The 17,757-nt window shown below is 34.1% G+C and overlaps 1 protein-coding gene across 6 annotated transcripts in view; it reads left to right on the forward strand.

Annotated features, from left to right (window-relative positions):
- Positions 1-14,515, forward strand: part of Pbk (PDZ binding kinase) — a 29,153-nt gene extending 14,638 nt beyond the window's left edge. For 5 of the 6 annotated variants that reach the window (XM_048801518.1, XM_048801519.1, XM_015499438.2 and 2 more), the window contains 6 exons: positions 941-1,034; positions 5,636-5,778; positions 6,399-6,568; positions 8,652-8,781; positions 12,503-12,682; positions 13,420-14,515. In XM_048801518.1, coding sequence (XP_048657475.1) covers positions 941-1,034; positions 5,636-5,778; positions 6,399-6,568; positions 8,652-8,781; positions 12,503-12,682; positions 13,420-13,619 — 917 coding nt within the window. In that variant the 3' untranslated portion in view covers positions 13,620-14,515. Of the gene's footprint in view, positions 1-940; positions 1,035-5,635; positions 5,779-6,398; positions 6,569-8,651; positions 8,782-12,502; positions 12,683-13,417 lie in introns of all 6 variants that reach the window. The other variant, XM_048801521.1, reaches the window with a different exon arrangement.
- The last annotated feature ends 3,242 nt before the right edge of the window (positions 14,516-17,757 follow it).

Here is a 17,757-nt window from a genome sequence, read left to right on the forward strand (position 1 = left end):
AGCACTCTTTCTCTAGCTCCTTCCATTTTGGTTCTCTGCTCTACAAATTCTAGTCACCTAGGTCTCTTTGATCTCTATCTCCATAGTTTTACAAGACTGCAAGGCTGTGTTTCCTTTATGTTGCAGCCTGGAAACTGCCTTTATGCATAAAATCAGGGCAGTTATATAGGGCTCCCTTCATTTCTTTCTCTTCCCTCAGAGAACGCAGACCTACTCTGCCTGTCGTCATGTGTAAAATCCATTGTATTGTGTCAGGTGTTCTGTTGTTCATGATGAGATCGTCATTTCAAGAGCAGTAATTGTTCATGAGCAGAAGTAGAACTCCTTTATCACATCTTTTTAAAGACAATAATGCTCTGGAATGTATATTGTAATTAGGCTTCTGATGGTGATCACTGAGGGTTGTGTTTTTTTTTTTTTTCTGAGTTCAAGGCCAGCCATAACAACTCATGACACCCCATGTCAAAATAAAACAAAAAGGGCTAGGGATATAGCTCAGTGGTGGAGCATCCTTGGGTTCAATCCTCAGTGCCAAAAAAAAAAAAAAAGCAGCAAACACCAATATTCAAATATATATATTTATATTTCATTTATTTCTCTTCTCTCAGAGGGCAGTTAGTACATAGTTTAGACTTGGAGGGCCACACACGTGAACTCTGTTGTATATTCTTTATTTTTTTAACAACCCTTTAAAAATTTGGAAAAAATTCTTAGTCTGTGGGCCATAGAAACACAAGACAATTTACTGACGTCTGCTTCAGGGTTAATGTAGGCATGGTTAAAGGGTATCCATTTAAGATTAGGATAGATAACTATAATTGCTCTCCAAAAAGATTATGCCAATTAATAGTCTTAATGACAATATTTTTAGACTATTAGGATGCTTTTATTAGCTTTTTCACAAACTAATTCTATTTTTGTTTCTTTTTCCAACATTTAGTGTTATGTCCAACTCCGTATGTAACTATCCCTGCCTCTCCATTTATGCAGAAGCTTGGCTTTGGGACTGGGGTAAATGTTTACCTAATGAAGAGGTGAGTATAAAATTTCAGGTTAACCGTTTTATATGGAACTCAGAAACAAAAAAGGAATATGAAAAGTCAAATATGTGGCTTTAGGGTACGTTTCTTATCCTGCCTGACTGCTGTATCCCAGTCCCTAGAATGCAATAACTTCCAGCTCTTGCCTGGTATACTTTTCTTGTAGCCTACTCCTGATGAATTACTTAAGAGGAAGTAGTTTACCTTTTAATTTTTCCTTGGCTTCTATAAGAAGGGGAAGTGACAGAGGAAAGGTTTCCTTTGTAGTATTAACATAAGATTTTCAATAAGTAAACCTCAAAGAGGAAGCCATTGCTTGAAAATGATAGTGACTAATAACTTCCTCTATCTGGTGAGTTGCCTTCTCAGGATCTTTCCTTCTAAAAGAAGTCAAAAGGGCTTTGTTTCTCATGGCGTTGTTATTAAGAGGAGGAAATACATGATTTTAAAGTGTAGGAAATTGTGTTAGAAACGAAGTAATTGAATAAGTATGGTGCTAATTATCAGTAATATAGATGTCAACAGTTTTGTGTGTATGTGTGTTACTGGGGATTGAAACCTACAGGGTGCTGTACCACATACATCCCCAGCATTTTTTTCTTTTCTTTTTTTTTTTTTTTTTTAATTTTGAGGCAGGATCTCACTAAGTTGCCTAGGCAGATATTGAACTTGTGATCCTCCTGCCTCAGCCTCCTCATTTGCTGGGATTACAGGCACTGGTGATGGTTTGTTTTCTAAAATTATTTCTTTTAATCATTACTCTTTACTTAATTTCATGTCTGTTAAGTAGCAGAATACTCAGTATGTATTCCTTAATGAATTCTTGGAATCGGCCTGATTAGTCCAATCTTTCCTAGGATATCTTAGCTTCATTTACCTAGATTTGTATTGTTTCCAAACAGAAATGCTTTCTAAAATAAGAAGCTAATGAATTAAGAATATTCTAGCAATTATGTACAGTGGAGTATTCCTGAAGCATTTCTTGTTTGGAAATAATTTTCCTCCAGTATTTTGAGAATATCTATCACCACCATTGTATTTTAGTTTACAGTGTTACTGTTGAGAATTGTGAAGCCTTTCTGATTGCTCATTCCTTTTCATGTAATCTGTTTTATGTTATCTGTCTCTCCCACTCTCCAGATCTTTTTTTAAATTTTTTTAGATGTTGATGAACCTTTATTTTATTCACTTATTTTTATGAGTTGCTGAGAACCAAACCCAGTGCCTCATACATGCTAGACAAGCACTCTACCACTGACCCACAACCCCAGCCCCCACTCTCCAGATCTTTGTATGATCTGATGGTTGCCAGTGTTCTGAAATTTGACAAATTACATGTCTGGGTGTGCCCCGCTTGGAATCTGATAGTTACTGTTCTTAAATATTTTAAATTAAAAAAATTACTTTGTTGATGATTTCCAACTTGTTTTTCACTCTTCTCTACCTCAAATCCTTTTATTTGGATATTGAACTTACTGGACTGATTTCTAACCTACTTCTTTTTTTTTTTAATCTGGTTATCCTGTCTTTTTGCTGTTTTCTGGGATATTTCCCCAACTTTATCTTCCAAGGTTTCAGTTGAGTTTTTCATTTTTTAAATCTTGATTTTAATTATCTTTCTTAAAAATAACATCCAAGTATTTTGAGGTTGTAGATGTGTTCTGTATCTTGGATATCGAGAACAGATGTATACACATGTAAAAACTCACTGAGCACTTAGTATGCTTGTGTTATTAGTTATTACTCTGTTCCTACCTGAGTCTCATGTTTTCAACTGCTAGTAAACCAAAGGCTAAAGACCCTCTGTTTTACCTCCTCCCAAAGCAGGTCTCTAGAAGTAGGGGCTGGGGACTGCCCAGTGGGACGGAATTGGGACTGGTGTATAGGAATCCCCCTGCTTTGTATATCATGTTTCAAGCTCTTCACTAGGTCTTTTGAGTCAGTTACTTTCATCTGCTTTCTAGCTTCTGAAATTGAGTTGCTCTGGTCTCCTCTTCTGTTATTTCCATTCTTGTAAGTGGGTATGTCTTAAAACAGCTATTTGCCATATATTTATTTGTTGGTACTGGGGATTGAACCCAGAGATGCTTAACCACTGAGCCTCATCCCCAGCCCTTTTTATTTTGAGAAAGGGTCTTGCTTAGGGCCTCACTATATTGCTGAGACTGGCCTTAAACTTGTGATCCTCCTGCCTCAGCCTCCAGAGTCACTGGGATTACAGACTCACTTTTTTACCACATGGTACCATGTGGTACCATCCCTGGCATATACATATGTGTGTAAGCTATTATTTTAATCAAGAAGTTTATATTTTTAAATGTTAAATCAAGTTTGAATTCCTGAACTACCCAATGTATTTTGATTATTATTAAATAAATTGATAGATTTTTAATATTTCCTAGGAATTTTTGTTCTATAAGTATATATAAGTGAAATTGGTTGTGATTTTCCTTTTTCTGCTCTCTCTTTTTGATTTTTTTTAAAAGGGGAGTTATATTAGAGTCCCTTTACTTTTCATTTTCTGGGGAATAGTTTGTATGAGATTGAATGGCAGATTTCTTGAGAGTTTAGTAAATTCACTTATAGAATCATCTGTGCTTCATATTTCTCGTAGGAAGATTTTAAGCTACTGAGTAATTTTTTTCTTTAATCAGTTTTCTTAGATTTTTCTAGTAACATCCATTTTGTCTTAAGTTATTGGCAAAAAGTTTTAGTATTTACTTTAAAAATTTTCTACTATACCTGTAGTCATGTCCCCATTTTTATTTGAAATATTATTTATGCTACCTTTTGTTTTTCTTTGCATAATCTCATCAGAAATTTGTCAGTTTTATTATTCTTAATGAATCAACTTTTAGCATAGCCAAGTATTTATTCAGATTTTATAAATCTGTTCTTGTTATTCTGTAGATCAGAGTAGGTATGGAAAAGGAGAGGATAGACTTTCTCTCTAGAGTCTAAACATTCAAGAGCTATGAGGGTAACACTGAAACTTGAGAAATAGCTTTTTTTTTTTTTTTTTTACAATAAAATGATATGGAAAAGGTTTCCCCTCAAATGCTGCTGTTATTTAAAACTAAGTTTAGCTGAGCATGGTGGCACATCCCTGCATTCCCAGTGGCTTGGGAGGCCAAGGCAGGAGGATTGCAAGTTCAAAGCCAGCCTCAGCAACTTAACAAGGCCCTAAGCAACTCAGTGAGACCTTGTCTCTAAATAAAATATAAAAGGGCTGGGAATGTGGCTCAGTGGTAAAGTGTCCCTGGGTTCATTCCCTGGTACCAAAACAAAACAAAACAAAAACAAATGAACAAAAACCCCCAAAACCTGGAAGTTTAAAAACAATTTAGATAAACTTATGGATAATAGATATATATGAATTAAGAAATATTATGATTCTTTTGAGTACAGGATTTTCCATTGAACAAAGTTCTGCAAAGCAGTGCTATGCCTGTGAGAGAGTACAAAGCTAACTGTATCTTTGGTTCAGTCTACATCTTTTTTCAGTACTGGGGATGGAACCAGGGCCCTTCTACCTGTGCTATTTCCCAGGCCCTTTTTATTTTTTGAGACAGGGTCTTGGTAAGTTGCCCAGGCTGGCCTGGAGCTTGGGCATCACCTGTTTCAGCCTCCTGATAAACTGTGATTACAGGTGTAATAGTGTAAATATACTTGGGCCTATTCACAAACTTCCATGTTTGGCTACATACCCTCCCCTTTGCTGAGGATCGAACCCAGGGCCTCACACATGCTAGGTGAGCACTCTACCGCTGAGCCACAACCCCAGCCCCCCAAGTGTTTTTGTTTAACTTCTCTTCTTAAATTTAAATTAAATTTCTTAAGGTTTAATATTTATTATGTTATCATTCTGTAACTCATCTCTGATTCATATGTTTAATAAGCATTTGGTTATATGACATGCTAGAAGAGAAAAAATAGAAAATAGTAGTTTCCAATTTTAAAATGTGTGTGTGTATACATATATTTTGTTATTATTATTGGTACCAGGAATGAACTCAGGGGCACTCTACCACTGAGCCACATCCCCAGCTCTTTCTAGTTTTTATTTGAGACAAGGTCTCACTAAGTTGCTTTGGCCCTTGCTAAATTGCTGAAGCTGGCCGTGAACTTGTGGTCCTCCCAAGGATCCTCCCAGATTGCTGGGTTACAGACTTATGTCCATCTTAAAAATTTATAATTTTAGATAGTTTATAACAGTCTCTCCTTTTTTTATTCCATCTCTGTTGTTCCATCAACAGATTTCTCTCATCTTTTCATATGTTCTAGTTGCAAGAGAAATGTAGCAGAGGTGTTGATAGTCTAAAATATTTTAAATATTTATTTTTTTAGTTATAGGTGGACACAATATCTTTATTTTATTTTTATGTGATGCTGAGGATCGAACCCAGTTCCTCACACATGGGAGGTGAACACTCTCCCTCTGAACTACAGTCCCAGTCCCTTAAATATTTTTTAAAAACAATTACTGTCAAGTCTTTCAAAATTTAATATTTGAAAATGTATTGTGGGTCTTTATTCATTCTAATACTATTTTTTATTAATATATACATACATATATATTTACTTACTTATTTTAGATCTCCAAGAGGTTTGTCTCATTCTCCTTGGGCTGTAAAAAAGATTAATCCCATCTGTAGTGATGATTATCGGAGTATATATCAAAAGAGACTAATTGATGAGGCTAAGATTTTGAAAAGCCTTCATCATCCAAACATTGTAGGTAAGTTTTAAATTTGTTACCAGTTACGTGGAATATTATTATTCTTTATATCCAGAAATAGTATAAATACTTTAACTGGTTTCACTAATCAAAATGAAGAGAATGGGGCTGAAGGTTGTCAGGAATCAAATTAATGTGGACAGTCTAAAAAAAAAAATTCTACCCTAGTGCAGCGGCACATGCCTGTGGAACTCTGGAGGCTGAGGCAGGAGGATTGTATATTCAAGGCCAGCCTTGGTAACTTAGGGAGATCTTGTCTTAAAATAAAAAGGGCTGGAGATGTAGCTTAGTGGTAGAGAAACCCTGGATTGAAGGGAAAAAAAAAATCTCATAAAAATCTTTTAAGTATATATTTAAACTTCGTGGGGATGTAGTCATTATGGTGCTGTCCTTTTAAAATGATCTTCATTTAATGGTAAAATCATTTTATTCAGGGAGGCACAGAGTATAAAAAAATTTTAATTTGTGTTACTAGTGTCGACCACTGAAGGCATTTAAAATTTGGTCTACTGAATTAGTTTTGTAAATAATAGCTGTTTCATCGTATATTTGTTAGTATTAGTCCAGATTCATGCTTTCAATCACAGTGCTGTAAAAAAGACATGTTCTGTTTTCTTGAGGTTATCGTGCTTTTACTGAAGCCAGTGATGGCAGTCTGTGCCTTGCTATGGAGTATGGAGGTGAAAAGTCTCTAAATGATTTAATAGAGGAGCGAAATAAAGACAGCCAGCATGCCTTTCCAGCAGCTGTAATTTTAAAAGTTGCTTTGAACATGGCAAAAGGGCTAAAGGTAACTATATTTTTGTGGACTATGAAAATACTAAATACTTGTTATACATAATTACAATTTTTTTTCTTCAAAGGAGGGAGTTAATCCTTAAGTCTGAATAGAGTCTCATATTGCAGAATGTACCATTTCTTTATTTTGATTAGGAAAGTATTGTTTAGGGCCCCCACATATGCCTGAAATAATCTAAGACCAGGTAGTTTTACAATAGCGATTACATGTTAGACTTAGTTAACACAAATTTAGTAATTATTCCTGGGGGCATAGCCTTAACCCTTGTTGATATAAGCAAACCCCCTATGGATTACTTTGTGTGATGTTAAGTTTTAGGTATCATGGGTATACACATATAGGTTCAATGAAGAAAACTCTTCAGGGTTATGCAAAGAAATTATTGTAATTTTGGATAAATCATTTACACAGAAGTAACATTGGCTCCAAAAAACTATTGGGTGACTCAAAATTGGATCAGGTAATGATGATACTGATGCCAAAGTTGCATGTTAAAAATTCAAATGAAATTGATAAAACAGATTAGGAAAAAAAAAGCAATGTTCCTAAATATTCTAATACTTTTATAAAGAAACTAATTTCAAATAGAATAAATTTAAAAATCTGAATTGTTTAGTAATATTTTTGATGTGTATGAATAATGAAATTAATAGTGTAAATATACTTGGGCCTATTCACTCTATGATGGATTGCATTTAAATTAAGTATGTAAACGTACCTGTGTAAAGAGCAGATCTACACCAAGAACAGTTGTGGGACACCACCCATGAATTAATTATTTGAGTTTATTTGAGGTCTTCACTCGACCTTTAGCCATTAGGTTTTACTTTGCAAACTATTTTGTGGCTCCTCCCACTCAATGGATTGCACAATGGACATGACCTCTATTTTCCTCCACTAGGGAGACTGCTTTTGTAGCTCCAGAGTAGGGTGTAACCTGTTGGAAACTGGACAGCCCACCTCCTACCTTATTTGGCAAAGAACATCCCATAGAAAACCTTTGATGCTTTCCCCTGTATAAATAAAGCACATGTGGGCTCTCTCACTCTTTCCAGTGTGGAAGCTTGATCCCTAGGATGGGAGAGCCACCTGCTACCCCACCTTTCTAAAATTACTTCCTGTGTCCTGTGGTTTCTTTGCTGTTTCTTTCTTAGCTTTATTTTGCAGCCAGCTGATTACACAGAAGAAACCCAAATTCCACCACCCCTGTGGGACGTGGGCAAGAAACGGTCTCATTTCTAAGCTGGGCTCAGAGAGAAATGTTCAAATACTGATGAATGAACAAATAGCCATTTTGCAGGTCATTTTACAATGTATTATTATTACTTGTCAAGTACAAAAAAGAGTTAATAAAACAAAATGTAGTGCATTTGCTTCCACTTCTGCTTCTGAATTATGTGGCCCTAAGTCACTTCTTCATTAACTCAGTAATTTGAGGGAGACACAGTGGTGCGTGCATGCCTGTAGTCTTGGCTAACCAGGAAGCTAAGACAGCCTCAGTAACTTAGACCCTGTCTCGTCTCAAAATTAAAATATTTTTAGAAAGGGCTGGGGATTTAGTTTGGTGGTAAAGCACTCCTAAGTTAATCCCCAGTACTGAAAAAACAAACAAAAAACAATTTGAGGAAGATTTGTGGAAGATTCCAAAATCATTTCCAAAATACTAGCCTCAAGTAAAATTGAAGTTGGAAAACTGCAGTAGCGCCTTCTGATATGTAAATACATAGGATGGGTTTGAAAATACAAAGAAGTTAACATATACTTAGACATCTATCTTTAAGAAATCTTTCAGATTTATCAGAGATTTTCCCTTCTCTGGCTTCAAATAATTTGAAATTATGGTTGAATAAGTTTATAGTTTAGGAAGGGAATTCAAGTCACTGAACTTCAATTTTATTTGAAGGTTTTTTTTTTTTTTTTAAATTTGTTTTCTTGTGGTGCTGAGGATTGAACCCATGACTTTGTGAATGCTAGGCAAGTGTTCTACCACTGAGCTACATCTCCAGTCCTGAAGGTTACATATGTCGATTAAGTTGTACTTCTGCTCACGGGTGTTGATTTTTTACAATTTTAGTATTTACACCAAGAAAAGAAACTGCTTCATGGAGATATAAAGTCTTCAAATGTTGTAATTAAAGGTGATTTTGAAACAATTAAAATCTGTGATGTAGGAGTCTCTCTACCATTGGATGAAAATATGACTGGTAAGTAATACTGTTTTAAATTTTTGTTTTTATACAACTTCAAAATTCCTGATTTTTATATGTAAAAATACATAGTAAATTCACATGCTTCAAAGATTTAAAACAAATTTTGAAAAATATATAATAAAAAGTATCCCTACTTTTCTATCTCACTTTGACTTAGCCTCCAGGCCCTCCTATGCCACATATGTTATTAGCTTTACTATTAGCTTATGTTTTAACTGAAGATAGGCTTGGGAAAGATTTCTAATATGGATTGAGATTTTTAAGATATAAAACATCTTGGAATGGAAAATAAAATTTTTTAACAAGATTTTTGAAAGGGACTCACTTAATTTCAGTAATGTGATGAAATTTGGGGAACTGCTCGAAGAAACTGGAGTAGAACTAGGAAAGAGGAATGTTAGTAAAAATCAGTCTTCTGCTTTTTGCTTTTTGGCCCAGCCCAACCCAGTCTTCCCTCTGCATTATAAATACTGATCACTCTCAGAAATTTAAGATATGTTCTTGGTGAGAACCAAGAGCCAGCCTTAAGAAAGGGCCTTTTTTTTTTTTTTTAATATATGAATATAAGTTAAAAGGATGGCCCATGACTGCTTTTATGGGTCATATGTAAACCTTAATTTTTAGCAGAAATAAAAGTTTACGGGCGGGGTGGGTAGGAATGATGGTGGAATGAGATGAACATCATTACCCTAGGTACATGTATGACTGCACATGTGGTGCAACTCTACATTGTGTACAACCAGTGAAATGAAAAGTTATGCTCCATTTGTGTATAATGAATCAAAATGCATCTGCTATCATGTATAAGTAATTAGAATAAAACAAGTTTACAAATTGAATTGAGGGCAAAAGCCAGAATAAATAGTGACTATAATGATATCAATAATTAATAAAAATAGAATTGTCCTGTATCCTTATGCTAAATAACTACAACAAAGTCAAAACTTTGGGGAAAAACAGAAATTCTTGAAAGATAATAAAAATGAGATTTTCTTAATGTCATTTTCTCAAAACTTAATAATCAAGTAGACAAAACTAAGTAAGGAATCTGAATAATATGATTAAACTCTTTGTATTAGTATATTTATTAAAAATTCCAGATAGCGCACACCTATAATCCTAGCAATGCCTCTAATCCCAGCAATTCAGGAGAATGAGGCAAGTTCTAGGGCAGCCTCAGCAACTTGGTGAGACACTGTCTCAACACATAGTAAGGGCTGGGGGTGGAGCTCAGTGAAAGAGCACCCACACCTAGGTTCAGTCCTTACTACAGGGGTAGGGGGAAATTAATATTAAAATTGGCCATGTATTATTAGGTCACAAAAGAAAACTTCAGATTATAAAAGTAGTGTAGTAGTTGGCATGTGTTGATGTCAGTGCTGTAAATCTAGAAATATGTAGCAAAATTGGAAATAAAAACTCCTAATTTTTTTTTTTTATAAATTTAAAACACTTGTAAATAATTTTTGGCTGAAAGGAAAAATCAAATTCCAGTTAGAAAATATTCAAAAAATACAAATTTACAACAAATCAAAACCTAGTTAATATAGTTAAAACTATTCAAAGGAAAACTTTTTCATTATTTAACTTTTATGAAATTGAGTTATACTTAAAAAAAAAAACACCCTAGGGTGGGGCTATAGCTCAGTGGTAGAGCTCTTGCCTCGAATGTGTGAGGCACTGGGTTCGATCCTCAGCACCACATTAAAAAAAAAGATATTGTGTCCATCTACAACTAAAAAAATATTTTTAAAAAATGAAACCCTAAGAGGGGCTGGGTTGTGGCTCAGTGGTAGAGCACTTGCCTCGAAAGTGTGAGGCATTGGTTCGATCTCGGCACCACATAAAAATAAACAAACAAAAAAATGAAACCCTAAGAAAAGCAGAAAACAGCAATGAATAGAAAATTTATAAGTTCTACAAAATTAATTTAGAAACCACTCATTCCAAAAAACCAAATGCCAAATGTTTTCTCTTATATAAGGAGGCTGATTCATAGTTGGGAGGGAGAACATGGGAGGAATAGATGAACCCTAGATAGGGCAGAGGGGTGGGAAGGGAAGGGAAGGGGCAGGGGGTTAGAAATGATGGTGGAATGTGATGGACATCATTATCCAAAGTACATTTATGAAGACATGAATTGGTGTGAATATACTATGTATACAACCAGAGATATGAAAAATTTTGCTCTATATATGTAATATGAATTGTAATGCATTCTGTCATATATAAATAAAAATTTAGAAACCACTAAGATGTATTTGGAAATTTAACAACAAAAATTTAACCTATGGGCCAAAGAAAACAATAAGGGAAATTGGAGAGTATTTTGAATTAAATAATAAGGAAATACAACATTAAAATATGTGAGGGAAAGCTAAAGCAAGGCCTAGAGGGAAATCTGTAGCTATTAGTGACTATAGTTAAAAAAAAAAAAAAATAGTTCTAAATGAATCACCTGTATTCACTTGCAAGCTAGAAAAGAGCAAGACAGATCCAAAGGAGACCAGAGAAAGGGAATAAGAAATATATGAATAGAAATCAGAAGAAAAAATAAACAATAGAAAATATTAGTAAAGCCTAAAGCTGGTTCATAGAAAAGATAATAAAAGTTATAAGTCCCTATAGACTGATCCGGAAAAAAAGAGAAAACAATGTCAGGAATGCAAAAGAAATACAGCTGTAGATTCTACACATATATAAAGAATAAGATAGTTTATACCACTAAATTGGATAACTTAAAATGAAAAGGACAATTGCCTTAAAAATATAATTACAAAAATTGATATAGGAAGAAAATAGGGAATCTAAATAGCCTTACATCTATTAAAGAAACATTCCCACAAGGAAAACTCAAGAGCTAAATGTTTCTACTGTTGATTTCTTTTGAACATTAGAGAAATCTATAAAACCATTAGAAAAAGTAAAGTTAGCTATTATATTTCTGTATATTATCAATAAATAATAAAAATTCCATTTTTAAGTGTCAAAACTCAAAAAATATTCAAGAATTAATCTAACAAGTCTAAGGTCTCTATATTGAAAACCATAAAGCATCACTGAGAGAATTAAGTAATATATATAACTAAATGGAGAAATAGTGCGTTTATAGACTGGAAAACTCAATACTGTTGAGATGTTAATTCTTCCCAAATTGACGTAGAGATTCAGTCTATTCCCAGTCAGAATTATAGATGAAATTGATGAATTGACTCTAAAATTTAAATAGAAATGTGAGTGGACCTGTGTCATTCCTAAGCAGAGCCAGTGTATGATTTGACCCTTTCCTGATTTTCTGACTTAGCAATCATGAAAGCATTGAAATGAAATTTCATCCTCCGTTCTATGACAGCAAGTTCACAAAACGAAGAATCTGAGGCCCATTAGGTATCTGCCCAAGGCTGACAGCTTGCATGTATTTGAATTCTGATGAGGCCGTCTTGCTCTAGAGTATGAAATCTTGTTATCCACAATCTATTTATATTCCTACCATTTTCTAAGAGAATTGTTTCCCTATGTCTTGACAACTGATCACCTTTTGAAATTTAACATTCTGATACAGGGAAAGTACCTTATCAATGAAGTTGAATGTGTTTTCATGTCTGCTGGATATGATTAGCCTGTGAACCATTTGCCCATTTTTATTGTGTAGCTTTTCTTCTTAGGGATTTCTAATGCTGCCCTCATAATTTTATTTGCATTTTGCTTATTTCAGTGACTGATCCTGAGGCCTGTTACATTGGTACTGAGCCGTGGAAGCCCAAGGAAGCTTTAGAGGAAAATGGCATTATTACTGATAAGGCAGACATATTTGCATATGGCCTTACTCTGTGGGAAATGATGACTTTATCTATTCCACACTTTAATTTTGATGATGATGATGATGATGATGAAGGTACAGTTTTGTTTTATTATTATTGTGTTGTTTTCAGTTCTAGGAATCCAACCTAAGGCCTTGCACATGCTAGGTAAATGCTCTACCACTGAACTACACCCCCAGACCAGTGGTATGAATAGAACATAAATCAATGTCTTTGCTTCACATTGAAGATTTGCTTATACATTTATATATTTACATTAAGATAAAATTCTTAAAAAGCAAGATGTTTGACTTAGTAGATAGTTTGTAACGTACATAGTATATTAATATTAGTGATTAATTTGGTTATGTTTAATGTCACATAATTGAGATTTAGATTGATCGAAAATAGGTAAATAAATTTAGGTCTAGGAAGGGGAAAATGGCTCACACCTATAATCCCAGCAGCTCTGGAGTCTGAAACAATCGTAAGTTCAAAGCCAGCCTCATCAATGTCTCTAAATAAAACACAAAATAGGACTCACTCAGAGGTTGAGAGCCCCTGAGTTAAATCTAGAGAAACAAAGTTACCTTAAAAACTCCCCTTGAGAAAAAAATACTGGAAAGTTATCATAGGAGGAATATGGGTTGGTAGCCTAAAAATCTAAGACAATAGTAATCTACTCAATGGCATGTTGACTGAAGAGATTGCCTGTGGTATAATGGACACTATATTGGATGATAAGTTCTTACTTCAAGAAGGTAAGCTATTAAGCTTTTCCATGACCTCAAATGGTTTAGCTTATTTCAACCTCTAATTTCTTTGTGAGCAGATAAAACTTTTGATGAAGATGACTTCAATGATGAGGCATATTATGCAGCTTTGGGAACCAGGCCACCTATTAATATGGAAGAACTTGATGAATCCTACCAGAAAGTAATTGAACTCTTCTCTGTATGCACTAATGAAGATCCTAAAGATCGTCCCTCTGCCGCACGCATTGTTGAAGCTTTAGAACTAGATGGCCAGTGATCATGTCATGACCACCTCACCATGTATGGTTTGTGTAACTGTTCTGTTTATTTGGATACATTTATATGGTTACTATGATGATCTACAGTTACTAGTCTCTGAAAGAGGCCTATTGTAGGACCATAGTATTGTTAACATTTGAATTACTTCTTAAGGCTATATTTTATATTTGCATGATAAGCACTCAGTATTATACTGGATTTTCTGTGAAGTTTAAAAAACTAGCTCTGCAGGCCCTTAAATGTTGCTCATATAGAGTTAAAACACTAACTATAAATGTTGTAAACTGTCTAATATTAATTTGAATTGAATGACCATAACTTTTACTAATGATCGTTCTTACATATTTTCTTTTTATGGATCTATTAAAATTAGCACTTTATACTGTGCAAAAGCCTGCATTTGCTTCTGTTTTTTGGCTAATGTACTTATAAATGGTCATTAGAACTTGAAGAAAAAAATGACTCAGTAGAATAGCTTCTTGGGTAATTTGATTCTTTGGCTTGTATTTTCTGTACTGATCCCTTTTTTAGTTTTTATTTATTAATCTATACTGCATTTCAAGGTTGTGTAAAAATAATAGAACTCAAGTAAGACAATACAAAATAAAAGATAATTTTCATACTGAATAGTCTCAGCATTATCTTACTTTATACTGTAGTTGATTTGAGTGTTGTTGTTAAACTTCTTGAGTGAATGCAAGTATATTTCTTTCCCTTTCTTGACCTTATTTTGTTAATCTGTAAAACAAAGTTGATTTGTATCAGTAGTTTCTATCTGCCACAACCTTGGAATTTTCAAAATTACTGAATTGTAATTGTGAATCTAGTTGTTGTACTCACACTTGGCTATAATGTTAAAAATTAAAGTGCCAAGAAAGCAAATCGAAAAGTTAATTAAGAAATCTAATGTATAATTTTGTATCCTGACACTCAATAACATTACCATCCTCATTCTGACTTGTATATTGTGTCATTCTTTGCCAAATTAACAAAGTGCCCATTCTCAATAGGAGGACTAGCAGTTCCTGTTTATAAGCCATAAAGCATTAAGTGGATTAAAAAAGAAAAAACAAACTGATACTTTTCATTGAAAAGTTCCAGTTCCTAGAGTTGGAACAAAATAATCCAGCATGCTTCCCCCCTTTAGTTTGGGTAAATCAACACAGGATTATAGCAATTTGCTACCAACTTCAAGAAAATGGTTTTTATTCTTATTCTAGAACTATGTCTCAGATGTAAACTTATTTTGTTTATATGCCCTCATTTTCAAGAGCAACCTGTGACTGGGTCAACACAGCAGGACTTTTTGCTGAATAACTTAGCAAATTAAAACAGGTGGCTTTCTCACCTCCTAGAGAACCTTTGCCTTTACTACCAGTATAAGGCCTCTGGAAGTCTGTTTGCATCTGTAAAATGGAGATAATTAGCAGCTGCCTAGAAAATGTTAATTTTTCTTTCATGTCTCCTGGTTCCTATTTGACCTGTAATTTGTTTATCAGAATAAAAATAACAAAAGGATCTTTAATTGAAGATACTATATGTAAAAACTTGGGTTCAGGGAAAAAAAAAAGTGCTTATAGCCTTAAATGCTATATTAAAAAGGCTAGAAACTCAGTGAGCCAAGTACATAGGATAAACAAAACAGCCAGCCTCCTATTCTAGATTGCTATAACAAACTATCATAAGCTAGGTGGCTTACAAAGAAACTTCTTGGACTTTGGATAGAGCTCACTAGTACAGCATTTATTTAGTGTGCTTGAGACCCTGGGTTAGGTTCCTGATACTGCAAAACAAATTTCAATTCTGGAAACTGGAAAGTCCCAACATCAAGGTGGTATCTTAGTGAGGATCCATTTCCTCATAGATGGCATCTCTGGTCCTCAAATAGTAGAAATGGGCAAGGCAACTCCCTAAAGCTTCCTTTGTAAAGGCACTAATCCCACTCGGGTCTTCATCCTAATGAGCTAATCACACCCCTGCCAAGCCCCACATCTTAATATCTATCACCTTGGGGATTACAATTTCAACATGTGAATTTTCAGAGGGCACATTCAGCATCTATCTCCCTCCCATTAGGAAAAGAAATTAACCAAAATGTATAAAACAATCTATCATACGTAGAAAACTTAAAACAAGCCTAATAGAAGCAATACCAAGTTGAGTGTTTAAAAATACGAATAAAATTGATAAACTATAGCAAGACTCATCTAGAAAGGAAAAAAAAAACACATATAATGAATGAGAAAAAGGAAACTGCAGAGCCTACAAAGATTCTCATTCATGAACACATGAATCCTAAACAAAACACTAGTGAAATCCAGCAACAAAAACATCAAGATCAAAATTTCTAAAAATTTTTTAAAAATTTCTTTCTTGTAAGGGTATCCATATCTACAAAGATGCTATTGTAAAAATATTTAATAGAAGTTTTGAAAGATTTTCCTGTGAGATGAAACAAAGATACCCACTACCATCTCTCACGAAACCCTGTAATGGACTGGAGATCTTAGATAATATTTTAAGAACAAGAAGACTCTAAAAAGAAGAAATAATTAATTCATAGATGGTGAGTTGAATACACAAATAATTAAATTTAGATTTTGAAGATTACAAAGTCAATGTAGAGAAGTCAGTCATATCAGCAAGTATGAAACTTCAAAAATATACTATTAAAGATATCAAATCTAAGTGATGTATGACAAAACTATAAAATGATTGTGAAACTAAATATAGAAGTGTTTGCAGGCAAGAGTAAAAAAAATTCACCTTTTTTTGGGACAAGTTTAATATGAAAATGTACATGCTGGATGTGGGGGAACATACTTGTAATCCCAGCTACTTGGAAGGCTATGGCAGGAGAACCATGAGGCCAGCCAGGGCAACAAAGCCTTGTCTCAGGATTGGCTTGTGTAAATAATTTCAGCAAGCTGTGATTTAGGGGCTGTCCCTAGTTGTTTGATACTGGGCCCTGAAGTGATTAAGTCAGGTAGTTAATGGTCCTGAATTTGACAGGCCAATGATAAAGTTGGTTGGTAGAATGGGCTCTGGATTAGCTGGCCAGCACTGAGAGTAAAGAATTGTTTATCTCTAGTAATTTGCTAATCCTGGGTGGGAAAATCTTACTGAGTAAGGCCCTGAACACAGGGGAAAAAGAGAGTTAATATAAACAACCTCATCATCTTGGGGGAAGATTTCTTAAGAAAGCATCAATCGTCAGGAAAAAAAAAAAAACACTGATAAATTGAATGACACTAAAGAATTTCAAGATTAGTAACAGAAAATTAAAAATATAGCTGTGCATTGTGGCACATGACTATAAGAGAATGAGGCAGAAGCATCAGAAGTTTGAGGCCAGCCTCAGCAATTTAGCAAAACTCTGTCTCAATATAAATTTTAAATAAATTAATTACTTAAAAAGGAATGGAGATGCAGTTCAGTGATAAATGCCCCTGAGATCAATCTCTTTACCCCCCCCCAAAAAAAGCCACAAAATAGAAGAAAATATTTCCAACCCATCAAACTGACAATATATATCTTGAATATGTAAACAACTAAACATCAATAAGTTAAAGACATAAAAGAGATAAAAGGGCTTGAATAGTCACAACCTAAAACTGCACATCAACAATATGGAAAAATTTTATGTTCTCATGATGAAATATATGACACTAAAAATGAATTACAGCTACATGCCACAATGTGGATGCATCAATTTACAGAAAATTCAAAATATACAAAAAGTGTCATGTGAAAAGCTAACTGCAATTTGAGGAAACTAAAGAATTAAGAGCATAAAAAAATGACTTGTAAAAAAATGATTTCTAAGATGCTGGCAATGTTTTTTATTTTTTAACCTGGGGAATTGAAGGTATTTGCTTTGTAAGAAACTCACTGTTGAGTTGTACATTTCAAAATAAATTTTCTGATTTGCAGAAAAGTTGCAAAAAAGAGTTCCCACATGCCTCATACCACACTTCCCATAATAACATTTTACATCACTACGGTATGTTTGCAATAATCAATGAATCAGTACTAAAATCCACATTGTTATTAAAATTTATTTATTTTCACTTATTGAACTTTTTCCATTTCAGCATCCCATTTGGGATACCCCATTACATTTAGGAGTCATGACC

Source organism: Marmota marmota, unplaced genomic scaffold (assembly GCF_001458135.2).
Source record: "Marmota marmota marmota unplaced genomic scaffold, marMar, whole genome shotgun sequence".
Taxonomy (NCBI): domain Eukaryota; kingdom Metazoa; phylum Chordata; class Mammalia; order Rodentia; family Sciuridae; genus Marmota; species Marmota marmota.